This window comes from Biomphalaria glabrata, chromosome 5, assembly GCF_947242115.1.
Source record: "Biomphalaria glabrata chromosome 5, xgBioGlab47.1, whole genome shotgun sequence".
Classification (NCBI taxonomy): Eukaryota; Metazoa; Mollusca; class Gastropoda; family Planorbidae; genus Biomphalaria; species Biomphalaria glabrata.
In genome coordinates, this window is record NC_074715.1 from 33,284,889 (window position 1) to 33,302,756 (window position 17,868).

General features: G+C 31.1%; 1 protein-coding gene across 3 annotated transcripts; it reads right to left on the minus strand.

Moving 5' to 3' along the window:
* Positions 1-1,133: 1,133 nt before the first annotated feature.
* Positions 1,134-17,864, minus strand: LOC106060451 (dystrophin-like). Of its 3 annotated transcripts, none has more exons than XM_056030283.1 (18): positions 17,728-17,864; positions 15,255-15,325; positions 14,451-14,511; positions 13,833-13,894; positions 12,803-12,880; positions 10,838-11,039; positions 10,615-10,700; positions 10,235-10,314; positions 9,634-9,708; positions 9,225-9,342; positions 8,832-8,886; positions 7,720-7,831; positions 7,490-7,620; positions 6,574-6,772; positions 4,616-4,671; positions 4,307-4,388; positions 3,073-4,117; positions 1,134-1,381 (listed from the first exon to the last, which is right to left on the minus strand). In XM_056030283.1, exons 2-18 carry the CDS (start codon positions 15,280-15,282, stop codon positions 1,263-1,265), a joined length of 2,589 nt encoding a protein of 862 aa, XP_055886258.1. In that variant the 5' UTR covers positions 15,283-15,325; positions 17,728-17,864; the 3' UTR covers positions 1,134-1,262. The 3 variants fall into 3 exon arrangements, with proteins under 3 accessions (XP_055886258.1, XP_055886257.1, XP_055886259.1); XM_056030282.1 differs by having other exon boundaries at positions 13,833-13,933; XM_056030284.1 differs by lacking the exon at positions 9,634-9,708 and having other exon boundaries at positions 13,833-13,933.
* Positions 17,865-17,868: the final 4 nt, after the last annotated feature.

The following is a 17,868-nucleotide window of genomic DNA, read 5'->3' on the forward strand; positions in this document are numbered from 1 at the left end:
AATAATAGGCTAAAATGTTTCACTCACAATATGAAAATTCTAGTTTTCTATACATTGGAGTAATACTTTGCAAATTTTTTATTTCCATGATTGACTACTGTGCACAAACACAAGAAACTAGATTACACAAGTCTCGATGTATTGTACCTGAATTTATAATCCAAAGAGAGACCATTGAGCTCTTTTATTTCTTTCTTTTACTTGAAATCTCATCCCTTATGTGGAATAAAAAAGGTCACGTTATTTCAGAATGTCTTGTTCTTTTTTAAAAGATGAGCGGACTTACGTAGTGATATCTTCACTTCTACAAATATTCATTATGACTTATGAGAAAAGCAAAAGCCGAAGATTTCTGATAAGAATTACTTCAGCCAAATCTTGGTTTCAAAGTTTCCTATAGCTGAGATGTGCGGCACTATTTTGTAGAGTACAATAGTACACAAAGTAAAATAGTTTCTGATGGAGAATTTGTTAATATTGTAGAATTCAAGTTCTCGAAAAATGATAACACCAAGAACCAAATGATAAAATTTCAAGACACAGTTTATCTCAAAGATTAGCAACCTTGCTCCATTTCTATGGTCGAAAGTACCAATGTGAATGATACTGCACAAGCAGTATTATTTTATGATGCATTGTTCAAAATGATTCTGTTTCTTGATGAATTAGCATGCATGCGATCTTTAAAGGAAACAACAAAAGGCCAGATGAATTTAATGAATTTGTTGAAGGTCTTACAATTTTGAAACTACCAAGCCGAGAATATGCAATAAATATTGTGACTAATGAAGCCGCAAATAGGAAAAGTGAAATCGTGTCATTTTTACGTGACAAAAACTGGTCAGAGGGATGCAAATTCTTTTATTGATGATCATTTACTATTTTAATTTATTCTTGAGCAACATTAAAGACAGGTCTAGCCTCTTAGTAGTTTCAATGTCTATTAGTGCAAGTAGGCCTACATTTCTACAAAAGTTCCTTCTTTAGTTAACTTTCTCTCCAAATTCTAACTACATTATAACAAAAATCAAAAAGAAAAGTCACCAATTTTTACATATTGTGAATTCTTTCAGTCTGAAATAACAATTGAATAGATAATGTCCATATCAAAAGATTCAAGTTTTAAACTACAGTAAGTTTTCTAAAGTTTTATTGCAATTTTGATTGAAACACTGAATTACATTTAGCACATCATAACAGGGCTATGTGTTCCTAACATTACAGTTCAATTTTGTTTTAATAGACATAAGGTAAAGATAGTGTTAATGTTGATTCTGAGCAGTAGCTTGAACTAAGTCTTTCATGGCTTCCTCTATAGTGAAGACAGCTTGTAACATTTCAGCATCATCAGCATCCATCTGGAATTTGTTACTGGTTAAATCTGAGAATGTATAACGTTTAAAATATTTTACTTTACACAAGTTCACTCTGAAATGTAGTCTCCTAGTAAGAAAAAAAAAAGAGCTTGAGCACTTGTTAAGTCATTGGCCCTAGGACAGATCTGGATTTAGTCTGGCTATTCACCTTTTCAAAAAAAAAAAAAAAATTTTGAACTATGAAGACAATAATACTTGATATTTTTACAAAATTGAAGGAAATTCAGTTTCTTCCTATCCCCTTATAAGTGAGTGCAACATGAAGGGAAATAAAATTTGTTTTATATTATTTAAAAGACCCATAATTAAGAAAGAGTTTAAACTGCAGTGTTACTGTTAATGTCTGACCTTATGCTATAGAAACAGACCCATGATCTGATGAAAAACAAAATGGCTGAGGAAAGTGGATAAGTGCCAGACTTGCACAAATGGGACAATGACAGATAATATAGACAATACTGAATGTAATGATGTGGCTGAGTGGTAATGTTTGGCTACATACAAGGGGGCTTGAGTTTGAATCCCAACTTATGTTTGCTGATTGCAAATTGTCGCTGAACCAGCTGGTTAAGGGGAGGTGCAACATAATTTTTTGGGTTTAGGGAATGCCACAAGTAAAAAGTTTGAGAAACACTGCCTTAGATGACTATTTACAGCATCCAGTTCCTGGAGCCATACAGAACAGGATAGAAAGATTTTAAAAGTGAAGTAAATGAATGTTCTAAAAATGGAAATTAATTTAATTTAAATATAATAGCAAATCGAAGGTTAAATACTAGAATGGCTAAAGTAGAAGAACATTACAGAAGTATATCCAAAGCCACTGATGGATGATGCTGGAAATTGATTGAAATTTTCTATTTAAAAGTCTTATGAATATATTTTTCTATTTCTTCATAACTTAATGAACCCATGTGTGTTACTGTTCTATGAGGAGACTAGAATAATGTTACAAACAAAGCAACTCTCAATCACAAAGCCACATCTACTCAAAACTTATCATGGACTCAATATAAGGTTCAACCAGTTCTCTACACAGATTCCTAGTAGCAGTTGAAAAGATTTCCATCTAACAATAATGGAACTTTAATTAAAGACAAAATGGCTTGAGACCCTGATATCTGCATTGGTCTTTCTTTTATAGTATACAAAAAGACCTTTCCAAAAGATGCACTAACTCTTTCTTCAAACATTTAATAATAGTATACATGACTAAATACCTGGAATCAGGTTTCTTTATAATTTAAAGAATTCTATTAATAAATGCAGATTACAGATATGTAATTTGTTCAGTAGGAAACAAATAATATAGTTTTACTGTATGTTGTTATTGGAAACACGCCTTTTTTTTCCTTAAAGACCATCTGTATTTGCCAAATTTTTCTATACAATGTAGGAGTTAGGGTATGATTAGTCTATAGTTACTTAAAATAGCAGAATAAAAATTTAAAAACATTTTTTTAGGGGCTAGGAATTAGATTAGAAATGATGTGGCCAGCCAGTCAAACTTTACAATGTCAACTGGTCTTATTTCTCTAAAAAAAATCTTATCTTCTTATCTTAGCACATCTATAGCACATTTACCTACTTTCATAAATCCTGCCTTCTTGACTAAATGCCCAGACAGTGAGTGTGACAGTTGAAAACATTAGATAGAGGTACACTGGAATGAGCAAGACAACAGACTTTGGCTTACCTGACATACATTCTTTTTCAAATTCCTGCAGCATTTTCTCATAACACTCTTGGTCTTCAGTTGTCAGATAGGACTGCCCTTGGTTGATCATATCTCCAATCTTGTCAGCTTTTGCCATTAACTTAGTCAATTGACCTGTACTGTCACATGTGGGTGAGGCATTGCAACTTTGTATAGAATAGCATGACAACAGAATTTTTTTCCTATGCCACTGTGGGATAGCAGACAAGGGTGAGGCAGTAGAGTATAGATGTTTGGGAATAGGTTTGGAATGGTTTTCTTTGTCTTCAGAATTGGTTGCAGGAGGATGCATAAGGTGAGAAGGGACAAGTGGTGTGGACATGTAAACAGGTTCTACTGCAGCATTTCCAGCCCTTAACTCTAATCCAGGTGTAGCTTGGAATGAGTTGAGGTTGTGGTGGTGGCTGAATGAAGGTGTGGACCTAAAACTGCTTGATATAATATTGCTCAGTTCAATGCTTGTAATTTCTGGTGACACAGTTTTTTCCATTAAATAGTCTTTACATCTCCCATCAATAGCATTTCTTGCTTTACCTTCTCTTTTGTGAGATTTAGCCAACCTTGAAAAGTAGGTGTGAGGATTTGTCTCAGAAACTAGATGAAGTTTACAAGAGGATGATCTTTTGTTACCTAAAATGGCTGATCTTTCAAAGTCAACTGGAGTGTTTTCACTAATGAAAAGGATTTGATCCAAATCACAGTGATCCTCAGAAATTTTGCTTTTGTCTTTAGCCCCATCAATTTCCAATGACATATCACAAGTCTGGTACATAAGTCCATTAGAGGACTCAGTCTCTGATTGGCTTTGAATAAGTTGGGGTATGTCAGATGATTGTGGTGATTCAACTGTGAATTTCTGTGCAGTAGGCTCTTTTTTAATGTCTTCCTGATCTTCTGCTTTCTGCAGTAGTGAAGTTTCTTTACTGTCTATCATTTCCACATTCTCTAAGGCAGACACAAGGCTAAGATTGGCCAACTTTGATGACATGCTTTTTGTAGTTGAGCAATCTTCCTGTGATATTTCCTGTAATGTTTAATAATAAAATAGTAAAACTGAAATAATAATGCATTATTACAAACACATTATAGTCATAAATAGTTTTTATTTTATTCAATCAATTTTAAAAGCACCTTAAATGTGCTCGTACTTGTCAGTGTACTGAATAAAATACAGATCTATCAATAGATTCATTGGAAACAATTGTGAACTCACAGGTTTAAAACTATTGTCTTCCAAAAACGCTGAGTCTAACTCAAACTTTGTTTGTAAGAATTTCAGTTTCCTCTGTAGCTGTCTGTAAAATGATTTTATTAATACTTCATTCTAATAATGTATTTCAAAAATGTAAATAATTTTAACATGCTCAATTCAAGTTGATCATTTAGAAACAATTTTTTTATTTTATGAAATCTTGAAATTTATGTTTTCTTTTTAAACATATAGATTACCTAAAGAAATAAACTTATAATGATTTACAATTTAAAAATACATTTAAAAACATTCTTATCAGTTTATACTGACCTATTTTCTTGTTCTAAAAGTTGAATTCTTTCAGCCATTTCAGCCTCTGGTCCTTCCTGTATTTAAATTGTCATAATTACATTAGTATCTCTCTAATCATTATTTTATTATAAGTGTCAAAGATGCTTTGTTATGGTATTCATTAAATCTTTAAATCACTGCATAACAGTACATAAATAGTACATTAGTATATATACATACTACACATATGTTACCCGCAACCCGCGGGTCTGTATTTGCGCATTACTGTCAATATAGATTCTAGTCACTGAGAGTGTTTTGTAAACAATTAAACGAAATAATAATGTAATAAGTAAAGCAAATGTGTCAATGTAAAAATAGTGTGAATGAAGCTATCAAATCAAAATAGCTAATAGGCTTAAATCCATTTTTTCAAATTAAAACATTTGCTTGTACGCCTACATATATTTGATTAAAATTTGAGATGAATAGACTTAATTTTGTATGTTCATGTGTTAAGGTATAAAGTAGATTTTGAGGTAGACATAGATCTAAATCTACACTAATCTAGAGTTAAAAATTGGCTTTTATAGAGTTCATTCTGTGTTGCGCATGCGTGACCTTTTTTCATGAATGAATATAGGCCTATCTCAACACGGCTACGCAGCTTTAGCAAACGAATGTATTAAAAATGCTTTAGAAAAACAAATTTGAATGTTAATTTGATTAAAATATGAAATGAATGGACAATAATTATTATGTTTATGTGTTAAAGCATAAAACTATCTTTGCGAAAAGAAGTTTTACCATCATATTTTTCTTCAATAAGAGTTTTAGACCTAGGCCTAGGAATAGACTCAGTAGAGAGATGTGTTAATGTGTAACCATTTGGTAATGTCTAATGAAAGAATGTTCGCCAGGAAATCTGTAGTCACAGATATCAGGAACTAATTTATGTAAAAAATGTTTTTGAAACACAAAATTGAAGTTTAATTTTATTATATAATGAAATCAATGGATCTTCTTTTGTATTTTCATGTGTCAAAGTAAAAAAGATATCTGCACAAAGTGTATTTCTTAAAATTAGATCTAGGTCTAAATCCTTTCGATCTTTTCTCATGTCAACATTGTTAACCATGGCCTAGATCCATAAATACTATAGCTTTAATAGAGTCGGACAACTTTTTTTTTTGAGGGTCTGAAGTTTGTTTTAGGACTACAATACATACGCTACGGTCTAAGTTAGTACCCAAGGAACATTCCTGCCTAGTTTTATCAAGATTGGTCAAGCGGTTTTGATGTCTATTCGTCACATACATACATACATACGCCTTACTTTATACTTTATAGTATAGATATATGTTTCACTTAGAGAGCTGTAAGTGCATAAGCTTGGTGATGTGAAACTCAACATAAAAACATTTCTGGCCAGAACAATGACTAAACAACTTTACTTTCCACATTTAATGACAGAGCTGTGATGACTCACAGACACCATAGAAGATCTCCAATGAAATATCTGAGATTTACACTTGCACTATGCAACACAAACGTTATACAACATAGGTTAAGCAAGTAAAGGTATCCCTTTCAGACCTTGCCATCTATGGGAGTAGATCAAAGCTCATCTGTTTTTATGGCCAATGGTTAACAAAGGGTCATGTGGTCATGACAACAACCATTTTTACTTCCCCAATGTAAGTCGGATGCCAATTGGAGTTAGGTGAACTCAGTGGTGTCCTACAAATATAGAATTAAATCCCAGTCTTCACCAGCATTCAAACTTGAGACCCCTAGGTCTGGAAGCCAAGTGCTTTACTACTCAACCACCACACCCCTAAAATTAAACATACCATACTTAAAATCTGTGGGATTTACACTGTGCACAATACAACACAAACGTTGATAGCAAAACATAATAACCCACTTAAAGTCTGTAGGAATTACACTCTGCACCATAAAACACAAATTACATACAACATAAAATAACAACCCACTTTTGGGAAAGAATTCTTGAACATCTTGCTTGAGGACTTATTACTCCCTGCTTTATCCTCAACTTTGATGTCTTCAAATCCCTGATTGTAGCATCCACAATCTCCACCTGACGGAGAATTATCTGAGCTATTGGCTAATCCTGAATCTGAACTTTCAGAATTACAAGAATGCTGACAGTCTTCAACATCTCCAACAGACCTACAATGCGAAAAAAAAGTCCAGAAACCATTGTGTACATAAGAATTTATAAGTAAGTTGTTTTACACTATCATACTAGTGTTGTTGGCCCATAAAATGTAGGGAAAAACAATATATTTTTCTAATAACCTTTAAAAGAAAAATTATCCCACCCTAACATCCTTTCAAATATTCCTTTTTTAAAAGAATTTAATTAATAGAAATAAGTTGCAAATTAAAGAAATAATCAAGTGAGGGTTGAATCACAAGACGAATCAAACAGAATGCATATATCTACAGATGATATCAACATATTTATATATAATGCTTCTCACACACCTACCTACCCCTTTCTATTTATTAATTACTAACTTAGTGGTTGTTTAACTATATATTTCTTCACTTGGCAGTAGTTTCATAGCCACATTATTTTTAATAAGATGAATAATTTTTTCACCCTAATTAATGTATTAAATTACACGGAAGAATGTAATGGTCTTGTGCTCTAAGTGAGAATGTAAGGACATCAAAGAACAAAGAGAAATGAGGGGGAAATAATGCACAGGACAAATTTGGGCCTCATTACAGTTTAGTGGACAAAGGAAGAAATTATTTTGAACATGAACCAAATGCTAGCGATTAAAAAAATATTTACATTTCTTTTAAGTTAAAAAAAATGATCAGATTAATAATGAAGTGAAAGGTGTTCAATTTTCATTTTCAAATCTACAGATATACCTATTGAAGCCTTCAAATGAGTTGGCAGTATCATCCACTGGCAAGTAGTTTGGTTTTGATTGATTCTGATTTCCGGTAATCTTGTTCTTCAAAATGTTTAAAAGGGCCTTTGTGTTGTCTTTGGCTGAGGTCTTAAAATTAGAATATAAAAAGTAAGATAAAGCTGTAAACATTTTTCAAAATATATATACTACAAAACAAACAAAACTATTAAACATATGGTGACTTACTGGGAAACAATATTCTGTCATGGGATGTCTCTGTTTGTGATTGTGAGAGGTGAGGCCTTGTAGAAAACAATGTTGACATTGATCATACTTAAAACAGTATAAACATCTGTACCTGTAACCAAAGAAAAACACATGCATTATTAAGATCTTCTTATTTAAAAACTACATTAATAGTATAAACTATTCAACATCTGGATCTAGTTACCAGAGAAATACATTTTATACCACAGAAATAAATATTTTTTAAAGGTCAAATCTTCTTCCTCATTCTCATTTTCATGTTGGAGCATTCAGACGACTAGAACAATATATGAAATGAACTATGCAGCGGTTTCCAAATCAGGGAACTCTCCATATAGTTTTCTTTCTATTGAGGTGTTTTGGGGCCAGTGTCTCGTATAGGCCTTTTGATAAAGAAAGCACTTTTGAAGGACATGGTCAGCATTCTCTGGTGTACTCCACATGGGCAGATTTAACTGGTTCCAATTTTGAGCTTCTGGAATTAATGTTTTCTCATTCTGTTGTGTCCAGTTCTTAGATTAGACATTGATCTAGTTGGGATAGCTTATAATAAGCATTATCTTGTAATTCGGATGAGAGCTTGTCCATTTCTTCATTTATTTTATTCACTATTAGTTTCTTCATTTCATTTTTTAAAGGTCAAATAAACTGTTAGTTACGAAAAGATTTATCCAATGGCTGCTATACTAAAAAAAAGTTACATTCTAACCAATATTACACAAACTAGTTTGGTCGCATGCATAGTTTATATTTATAGATAGATAAAAATATTATCTTTATCAGTATTAAAAAAAAAAATATTTGGAAGCACACAAGACTTAGTTTCTATTAACATAAACTCAAATATATTTAATCCTTCTTTAACTGGCTGAAATTGATGTATTAAAAATTCTTTAAATAGTACAATTACATCTTGGGACAGGTATCATTTTAATAGAAATAAAGGCAATGTTCATATTTTCAAAAGCCAGTTTTCTTAGTTAAAAAAGTAGCAAGAATCTACATTGTTTTAGAGAGTATATATATATATATATATATATATACTCTCCAAAATTATATAAAAAATGTCTATTAAAGGTTTTATTACTTACCTAAATCCCTTTATAGGCATAGCTAAGCAAACACAGCAACGGATGTCATGTACAACTAAGGAATATAAAAAGATATTTGCCATCAATAAGTGATGGAACAAACTTTGCAAATTTTCTAAAACCTGTTCTTTGAATAGTATGTCAAATATTGTATGTTTTATTGCATATGTACACACATACAGGACAACACTCTTGTTGTACATTTAGATGGGAGAACTTTGGTTTCTTGTTGCACTAGGTCTAGGTCTTTTTTTTTAACAGAAATAATTAAGTCCAACATAATTTCAGTAAATTTCCCATCAATGCAGGAATGAGTAGAGAAACAGATATATCATGGACTAGGAAAGACAACCATATCTGTAGGAGATAAAAAAAATTTCCAAACCAACATACTATTTTCTGTAGCTTGGATCCTGTGTAATGTTGGTAGCCAAATGAAAGTCTGAGGTTCTTGTAAAAGCCATTTGTAAAAGATCTCTTCATTAACACAGTCATTATTTGAAGTGTCCGCCTGGAGAAGACAAGTTTATTTTTTTACAGCAAATATTAATATCTACAGTTAAAAACACAATGAAAAAAAGATAATTAATCTTCCATGAGTTAAAAAAAATTTCAGTTTTTTTTAGAGAAATTAATTGCAATATATTGATAAAAGAAATAAATATTTTCTGTAGCATTTTGTGTTGAAAAGCCTCTAATATTTTAATTTTATTTGCAATTATGACAACTACATATAAATATTCTTTAATGTTGAATACATTTAAATTATCTTTGTTCTTAAAACTAAGTATATATTACTAACAAATCTGAAACAACTGGATACAGCAGCTTTCACATTGCTACCAAAAGCATGACTTTCCTTGATAATATCTGTAATCTAATGAGCAAAAACAAATATCTAAATAGTCAGTGGAAAAGTAAAAGTTCAATCAAATGTTATTTGTAATAAAAACTCAACCAGAGAGGTCATAATAACCTCTCTGCTGGCCCCAGTTCAGGAGGAGGGCCAGGCGTTGGGCAACCCAAACCTGGAAATTAAATAGCTACAGAAAGCCAACAGAAGATAACTGAAAACTTAGTCCCGGGGAGCAGAAGGCTCTTGTACCTGAGGAATTATGAAGCAAATTGTTGAAAACCGAAAGGAAGCTGCTAAGATAAATAATTCACAATGCAAGAGAAAGAGAGGACATCCCAGAAGCACCTGGCCAAAGAATGGCCCAGGATAGTGAACTATGGAGATCTTTTGTTTGTGGCCCATACTCCAATAAGGGCGACAGGCTGTAAGTAAGCATTTCTAAAAAAAATTAAAATATAAAACAAATCTAACAAATTAACTAAATAATATTTCCTTGTTTGTTAATTTTAAAACAAACATAGAGGTATTTAACATCTATTGAGGTTACCTGAATAAGATCCAAAATACAATTCTTTAGTTCTTCTTTTTTAATGTGATTTTCTTCATCTTTGATAAATGCAAAGAAATCTAAAAAAAAATATTTTAGTCTTATTGTTAGCAGTTACACATTTCAAATAAATATTTTACAGTTCAAAACCAAAAAAAAACCAGTAAACAATAAATAAAACATAATGCCACTTATTTTATGCAAGCAGTAACGAGAGGTAACCTTTAGTGAAACATTCTTCATGATCTTCTGTTACTTTATATTTGGTTAGTGTACACTTGAAATCACAGACAACCCCAATTCAAAATTTTATTTTAAAATATATACATATATATATATATAGTATTGCAATAAAATACTAGTGTAAAGATAGAAATTACTTTTATATTTTTGCTTTAACTTTCCAGAGGATAATGCAGATAATGCGATTCCCAATGATCTGTATGAAAGTTTGCCACTATGATCTCTGGATTGAAAGAGAAAATTCACATTCATTTTTTTAAGTTTATAATAAAATAAAAAGGATATTATTTACATACATAAAAACAAAATGATTGGTGCAGTTGCTAAATATGACAAAATTTTAAATACTAAGTGACTTACAAGTCATAAATATTAATAATCAAATTGAGTATGATCTCTGAAGCTTTAGGAATCTCTTCTTCATGCTGGTGACTTGTGTCAGACAAGTGAAGTATTTTCACAATGACACTTAGAGAATGACAGTGAGAGATGCACCCTTCATGCGTCTCTGGAACAGCTGACAACAGAACATGGTACACAACTTTGGTATTCATCCATGCCACTGTAAACAGAGACAATAACATTTTCAAGCTTTATATACATCTTGTTAGCACAACTGAAATGAAAGTTAATGAATGAGATAATAATTAGACTTTATGTTGTTGGATGCTATATATCAGACATGAGGAAAAAAATTGGCAGCAGTCTGGGATCACAGAATCAAGATTAAGAAAGGCACTGTGATCCATTTACCTAAAGCCCTTGGCACAATATATAGAAACCATCTTATCTTATAAATAACAGGTGCTCCTTCAAAAAGATGATTACATTTTACATTCATGTGTTAGCTTTGTTAATGACATTTGGGAAGAGTGAGTTCTGAATTAGTCTTATTTATAGTATAAGATCCTTGGGTTTTATTCCCTGTGTTTTATATGTTCTTGGATAAGAAAGTCATGGTTTACTGTATTTATATAATATTGCTACTTTATATCAACTCACTTTGTATGCCTGGTAAAACATATGTACATGTCATTTCCCCCACACCCAAACTTGGATCAAGCTGAAATTTTGCATAATTATTTCTTTTACCTGACAACACCAGAATGAATTTTTAAAAATTAACCAATTAGTTAATTAACTATTATAATTAATTATTTTGTTTGGTATCTCAAACAATGCAAAGAAATTGTACTTGAATAAGTGGAGGTATAAGCTGCATTAGTCCCCTTTATAGGACGCCATTTTAAAGTAAGTTTAAACCAAACAATAAACTATACAATCTTCTACTTTCATAAGCACCACACTAGTAGAGTGGTTAGTATGTCAACTTGAGCCATGAGTTTGAATTCAGGTCGTTTCCCCCCCCCCCCCTTTATTTGTTTATAAATGCTTTTACAGAAGATTATAGTAAATTTTACCCAGATATCCCCCCCCCCCCCCATTATCCCAACTGGTCCAGATAAGTGATAGGATCATATCACAATTAGAAAGCTAAAAGCATGAAATGCTGCTCAACAAAAAAAAATGGTCAAAATATTTCTAATAACAGATTTATCATTGTTGGTCTGGGTCTATTACAAATTTAATTACATGACTTATCCAAACTAATTAATACAATTTTACTTGTTTTTTAGCCTTCAGTTCTTAATTCTCTAAGTTTAGTAATTTTACAGACACATTATTGAGCATTCATTTGTAGTAACACCCACAGCTCTTTGTATTTTTGGGTCAGTATCAGTCATAGTTAGCTCAGAGATCCAAAACCAGAGGATGCATATTCTAGTACAAGAATGCCAACAATGCGTTATGTGTAAAGATATGTAAATTTAATATGTATTAACTTTTAAATTTCAGTTTCTTAATATAACCCCCTTTATGTTATTTGTTTTAAAAGTGGTGTATTTTTTTTTTAAATGACCAGCTTAATTAATTTTCAGGATGACCAAAAAAAATGTCTGTTACAAATAAACTTGCAAGTTACAAAACATGGTGAAGTTAGATTATAAAAAGCTTTCAAGTCTTTGAGATCTAAATGTGACAGACAGGTTTTCAAATAATAATTGTGGCCCCCACTGAAAATGTACTGGACATAAGTATTAGTCTAATTAGTCTGTTGGATATAAAATAAAAACCTGTCACATCTCACAAAGATAATACCATACTTCAAACATCTCAAAGCTGAAATACTGCATTATATTATAAATGCTTCATAGTCATCGTCAACACAGAACTGCATATTTTCAGAAAAGTTGCATCTATTTGTAAATCCTATTAAATGTTTAAAAAGACAAATGCATGAACATGTTTACACTAAATCCATACTTCCAGTTTTTACTTGCAGTGCTCTCAGTTTCAATGATGTTCTATAAGCAGCATACTTGAAAGGGCTAAAGGATTCATCTGAAAAATAATATTTAGTAAAACACTATTAGCAATGTAAGGTATACTGTATACAGACAAATTGAGACAAAACATCTAGGACAAAGCCTTCTTTTTATACAATTTTTTTTAATAATGGGTGAAACTCATATCACAGTAGGAAAATTTCAGAACAAGAAAAATATAAAAACTACTTTAAAAAAAAATTATCTAAGGGGAAGAACTTTGCAATGACAACTATATATCTCAATAATGATATCAGACAAAATATTATATATCAATAATTGATAGACTGTTCAATTTTTAAATTGATTCATGTTTTGTTAGGTACAACAAATAATTGTTTAAAGTTTCAGTTTGATCCAAAATGGTTGCGGGAGAAATAACTAATACAATTGTCTAAGAATCTTAGGTGACGAAACCCTACATATTTAGCCATATCTCTAAATACTGAAGAATTAATTTCCTCTGTATAAAAAAAATTAATCACCAGTTATAAATAGACTAATTTGTAATTTGTACAATTATCTAAGGGACGAAACCCTAAATATTTAGCCATATATATGAATACTGAATAATTAATTTCCTTTGTCAGCATAAAAAAAATTAATTACACGTAATTAATTGACTAATTTGTAAAAAAAATTTTTTTTTAGTGATTCACGTATTATCTTTTCCAATGAATAATTGTGCAAAGTTTCAAAATGCAAATAATATAAATATATATAAATATATATATAAAAAAAATATAAAAATATATATATAAATAAAACAATGCTTCAATAAGCAAAGTTGGGTAAATGATTTGAGAACTTCATTAGCCAAGCCATAATATTTTACTTAAATAACATTAACCCCTTTAAGTCAATTTCTTAAAGTTACTTTGAAAGGATTAAACAAATAATAATACAGTTGTGAAACATTTTTAAGAAAATTACCAAAATAATCTTAATATTTTAACAAATGACCTTACCTAGCTTAACAATGATCTGGTCTACATATGGGTGATTCCAAGAAGTAACCTGAAGTTCATTGCTGAATTTAAAATAAAAAAAACAAACAAAAAAACAGATTCTATTATTTTAATGTGTGATAATCCCAAAGACCAAAATGTTTTGGTTTTGTTATAAGTTTGGTACTCCGACAAAATTGCTCAGAAAAAATATATTTCAGTCATTTTGATAAATATTTTGTAAATATGGCATACTTTCAGATCTATTAATATTGAAAAAGATAGAGACATCAACAAAAATGCTGCCCATGAAATTAAATTACTAATAATCCAGTACTTTAATATCATATATAAGTCCACGCTATTTTGTCTTGCGCTATTTGGTCTGCACTATTTTGTCGGGTCACCGAGAAATTTTCTAGCGAAAATATTAATACTTGATACATTTTATTGATAATAAAAAGAATATTTAAAATGTCTAAACATTAACTATTCCTATGTTAGTTGTATTGCCAATAATTATTGAAATCACTTGTCAAAAATTGGGCAATAAATGCACAAACTACATTCTGTTTATATATTATAAATATATTTTATAAAAAATCTGTATTTTAAATAATGACAAACAGAAATACTTACTTAATATAATAAATAGCTCCATAAGCATTTTGTTTAGCTTTCCAATCTCTATATTTTTCTTCTATTAACAAAAAATCAAATGTATAAAATAATATACATAATTCAGACAAATCATATTTTCTAAAAGAAATTTGATAAATTGTTAGAGAGTAAAACCTAAATTGTAACGACTCTATACAGGCTCTCTGCAAACAGTGCACAACAACACACTCAAAGAACTTGACTATTCAGAGCTCCAAAATAACCTAACTTTTTAATGTATATTATTAATAAATCACAGCAAATACTGTACAGTTGACAAAACATTATAAATACTGTCTGTACAGATACTTCACAGTATATAACAATACTGTTATTAACTCTTTACTGCTGTACCAAACTCTATTCGCCTCTCTGCCTCATCCTGGAATCAACTGTTCCGGACTGACTTCCCAGTGGGCTTACTGTACCAGACTGGGTCCTGAATCGTGAAGTAACACCTTCACTCTTTATATAGGGTCACTGAAGGCTTTCTGGAAACCAATAGAACATCGCCAGTACATTCTGGATGATGATCATATAACCATATCCTACATGAATAGCATTCACAACACAGATCTCATATCTTTCCTAAGGCGTCGCCCTTTGACCTAACTGCTCACCTGTCAGGTGTTATCTGTGTCAGCAGATTACACACAAATACCCCAATTCCCGCTGTCACCACAGCTATAACATTATATTTTATAATTTATATTACAAATATACATCAAATTTATTGAATTAAAATTATTTAAAAAGTATATTATAATATGTCACCAAACATACCAAACTCTGATCCAAACAATGAATTCATATTTGCTGATATCTAAAACAGTTTCATGGCCTTTTTACAGAACCTGTAAAAATGTACACATTTATAGATAAAGAATATTTACATAAAATAGTTACAAGTCAATTACAAGATAATTTGCTATATAAGCCTATCCAATGCTCTTTAAAATCTTTAGTTTCATCAGATTAAAGAAAGAGTTGCCTGAATCAGCCAGGAAAATTAATGACTTAGCCAGGTTTATAAGTCTCCAACAAACAAACAAAATTAACACAAAGTAGGGCGTATTTAGCTTTTTCAAATGAGCGTCTGTAAGAAGATGTGAAAAAAAAAGTGCTTCTTTGCAACCAGGTCTAGGATTTGTGGAGAAAAGTGTGCTTACAGAGACCACCAGTTCATGTCAAAGATGGATACACCCATACAGCTTCTTAGTCTTGGAAGAAAAAAGTCTTTACCAAAAGATGCATCAAGTCAAAGTCAAAGGGTAGCAGGAGCTGTAATTGCCTTCACCACATATCATGATTACTTTTCTAGACTTTTTATATTTAGACCCTCTACTCTAGAGATAATCATAAACTTAGTTGGAAAAGTACCACTTGGTCTTGGCATGGCTTGATATAGATCTAGATAGATTTATTACCAGTGGTTCATGTAGCAATCTAGTATTTATATCTCTTATAATAATACAGACGTTACTTCAAAAAAGAAGATGAGTACGTCCTATGCTTCATGCATTTAGTCATGCATATTAACCAACAACCTAAATTCTGCTAAGCCACTGGTTTCCTGGCTAGCTCAGGCAACCCATTCCATGTTCTAATAGCACTAGAGAAGAAGGAGAATTTGTAAAAATTTGTCCTAGCATATAATATGGAACGAGGAATGTGCCTTTATCTTCGTGTCTTTTTGAGTATATTTTTAGATTTTGTTTTGTATTTGAAAACTATGGTTCAGTGTTTTATGTATAATTGCTACTTTACTTTTGAGTCTTCTATCCTGAAGGCTTTCTAGATTTAGTGATTTTACTAAATAAAGGTGTTACTCTAGTCAAATGTGAATATTCGTTTGTTATGAATCTCACTGCTCTATTTTGTGTCTGTTCTAGTTTCTTAATGTTTTCTTGAGTTGAGGGGTCCCAAACAGAGGATGCATATATTCTATAATTGGTCTAACCAAGGTTAATTAACATTTTAGTGTTATGTTCTTATTTGATTTAATTTCTTTTAATAAACCCTAATGCTTTGATTTTTTGATAGTTTCATCAATATGGGAATTCCATGACAGTTTTTCATTTAGTTAACACCCAACTAAGTATTTTGCATTTTTAGTCTGTGTTACTGGTTTACCATGAATAAGGTAAGTGGAATTAATTTGTTTTAGTTTTTTGTTACCCGGTACTCTTAATAACTGACATTTTTCTGGGTGGAAAGACATGCTCCAATTTGATTCCCATTTCTCTGTAATTCATAAATTTTTCTTTGTAAAATTTCTGTATCTTGTGTTGTTTTTATTGTTCTAGATATATTATGCAATCGTCTGCAAATAATCTGACTTTTGTTCTTGAACTAATGCAATTTGGTAAATCATTTATAAATGTAAATAAATAGTAGTGGAGCTAAGACTGTTCCTTGAGGTACACCTGAGTTTACTGTTATTGGTGTTGATTTAGAGCCATTTATTATTAAAGTTTGTTCTCTCCCTATCAGAAAATCCTTAAATCCATTGATGCAATGGACCATCAATGCCAAAATATTTTAATTTTTTAAGCAAACTATAGTGGTGAACTTTGTCAAAAGCCTTGGAAAAATCTAATAAGATGTAGCATCTCTATTTGCTCACTAGTCTATTATCTAAAACATTTGAAAAATCACCAATTAGTCCTATTAGACTTAGACAAGTTGTGTTTCACATGATCTATAGATGTTTCTTAAAGCCATGTATTGATTGTTGCATGTTCCATGTTGGTATGGAGTAAGGACATTATCGTGATTATGTTTGTCTAAACTCTAGATCTATTCTAAGTGAAAGTGGTTTATGATTATCATAGTAAGACTAAGTCTAAGTCATAGTTTATCCTACTTGACTTATGTCTTATGATGTTGCTACATATTTTTGTGTTCTAGGATTTTACATTACATGTGAATTTGTGATGCTGGTTAGTCACAGTTAGTGATACCATCATACTGGTCTGTAATTTCCTGGGTCAGATTTTTCTCCTTTTTTAAATAGTAATAATAGTCACGTAATAGTAAAATATGGGGGCGACATTAACATCATTATGGTAATTTCCTCTTTTAGCATTAGACTTAGACGATTAGTCACTTAGTTACTATGACTAAGTTAGTGTCTGACTGGACTCTTACTACTCTTTAGTAGTCTAGTCTTAGTGATTCATTGATAAATCATTGCCATTATCATTAGCTATTTCCAGTCCCTTGTTAATACTAATTATAAGTAAAAATAAGTGACCTGACTCTCACTCTGACATGTCAATCTAGTCAAGTACTAGTCTATGTGTGAGTTACTATTGATTAGTTATATTTTTGAAAAAAGAGCCTTTGGGGTTAAATAGTTACTTCCGGGTCATATTAATCCATGATATCACTGGAA

Bases quoted from the DNA above. Each gene is read 5' to 3' on its own strand.
- LOC106060451 (XM_056030282.1), bottom strand. From the start codon at position 15,282: ATGAATTCATTGTTTGGATCAGAGTTTG. The intron at 13,934-14,450 runs GTAAGTATTTCT...TTAAAATAATAG, and splicing joins GGAGCTATTTATTATATTAA to AATCTGTTTTTTTGTTTGTT. The intron at 9,709-10,234 runs GTAACCTCAATA...TTTGCTCATTAG, and splicing joins GTATTTTGGATCTTATTCAG to ATTACAGATATTATCAAGGA.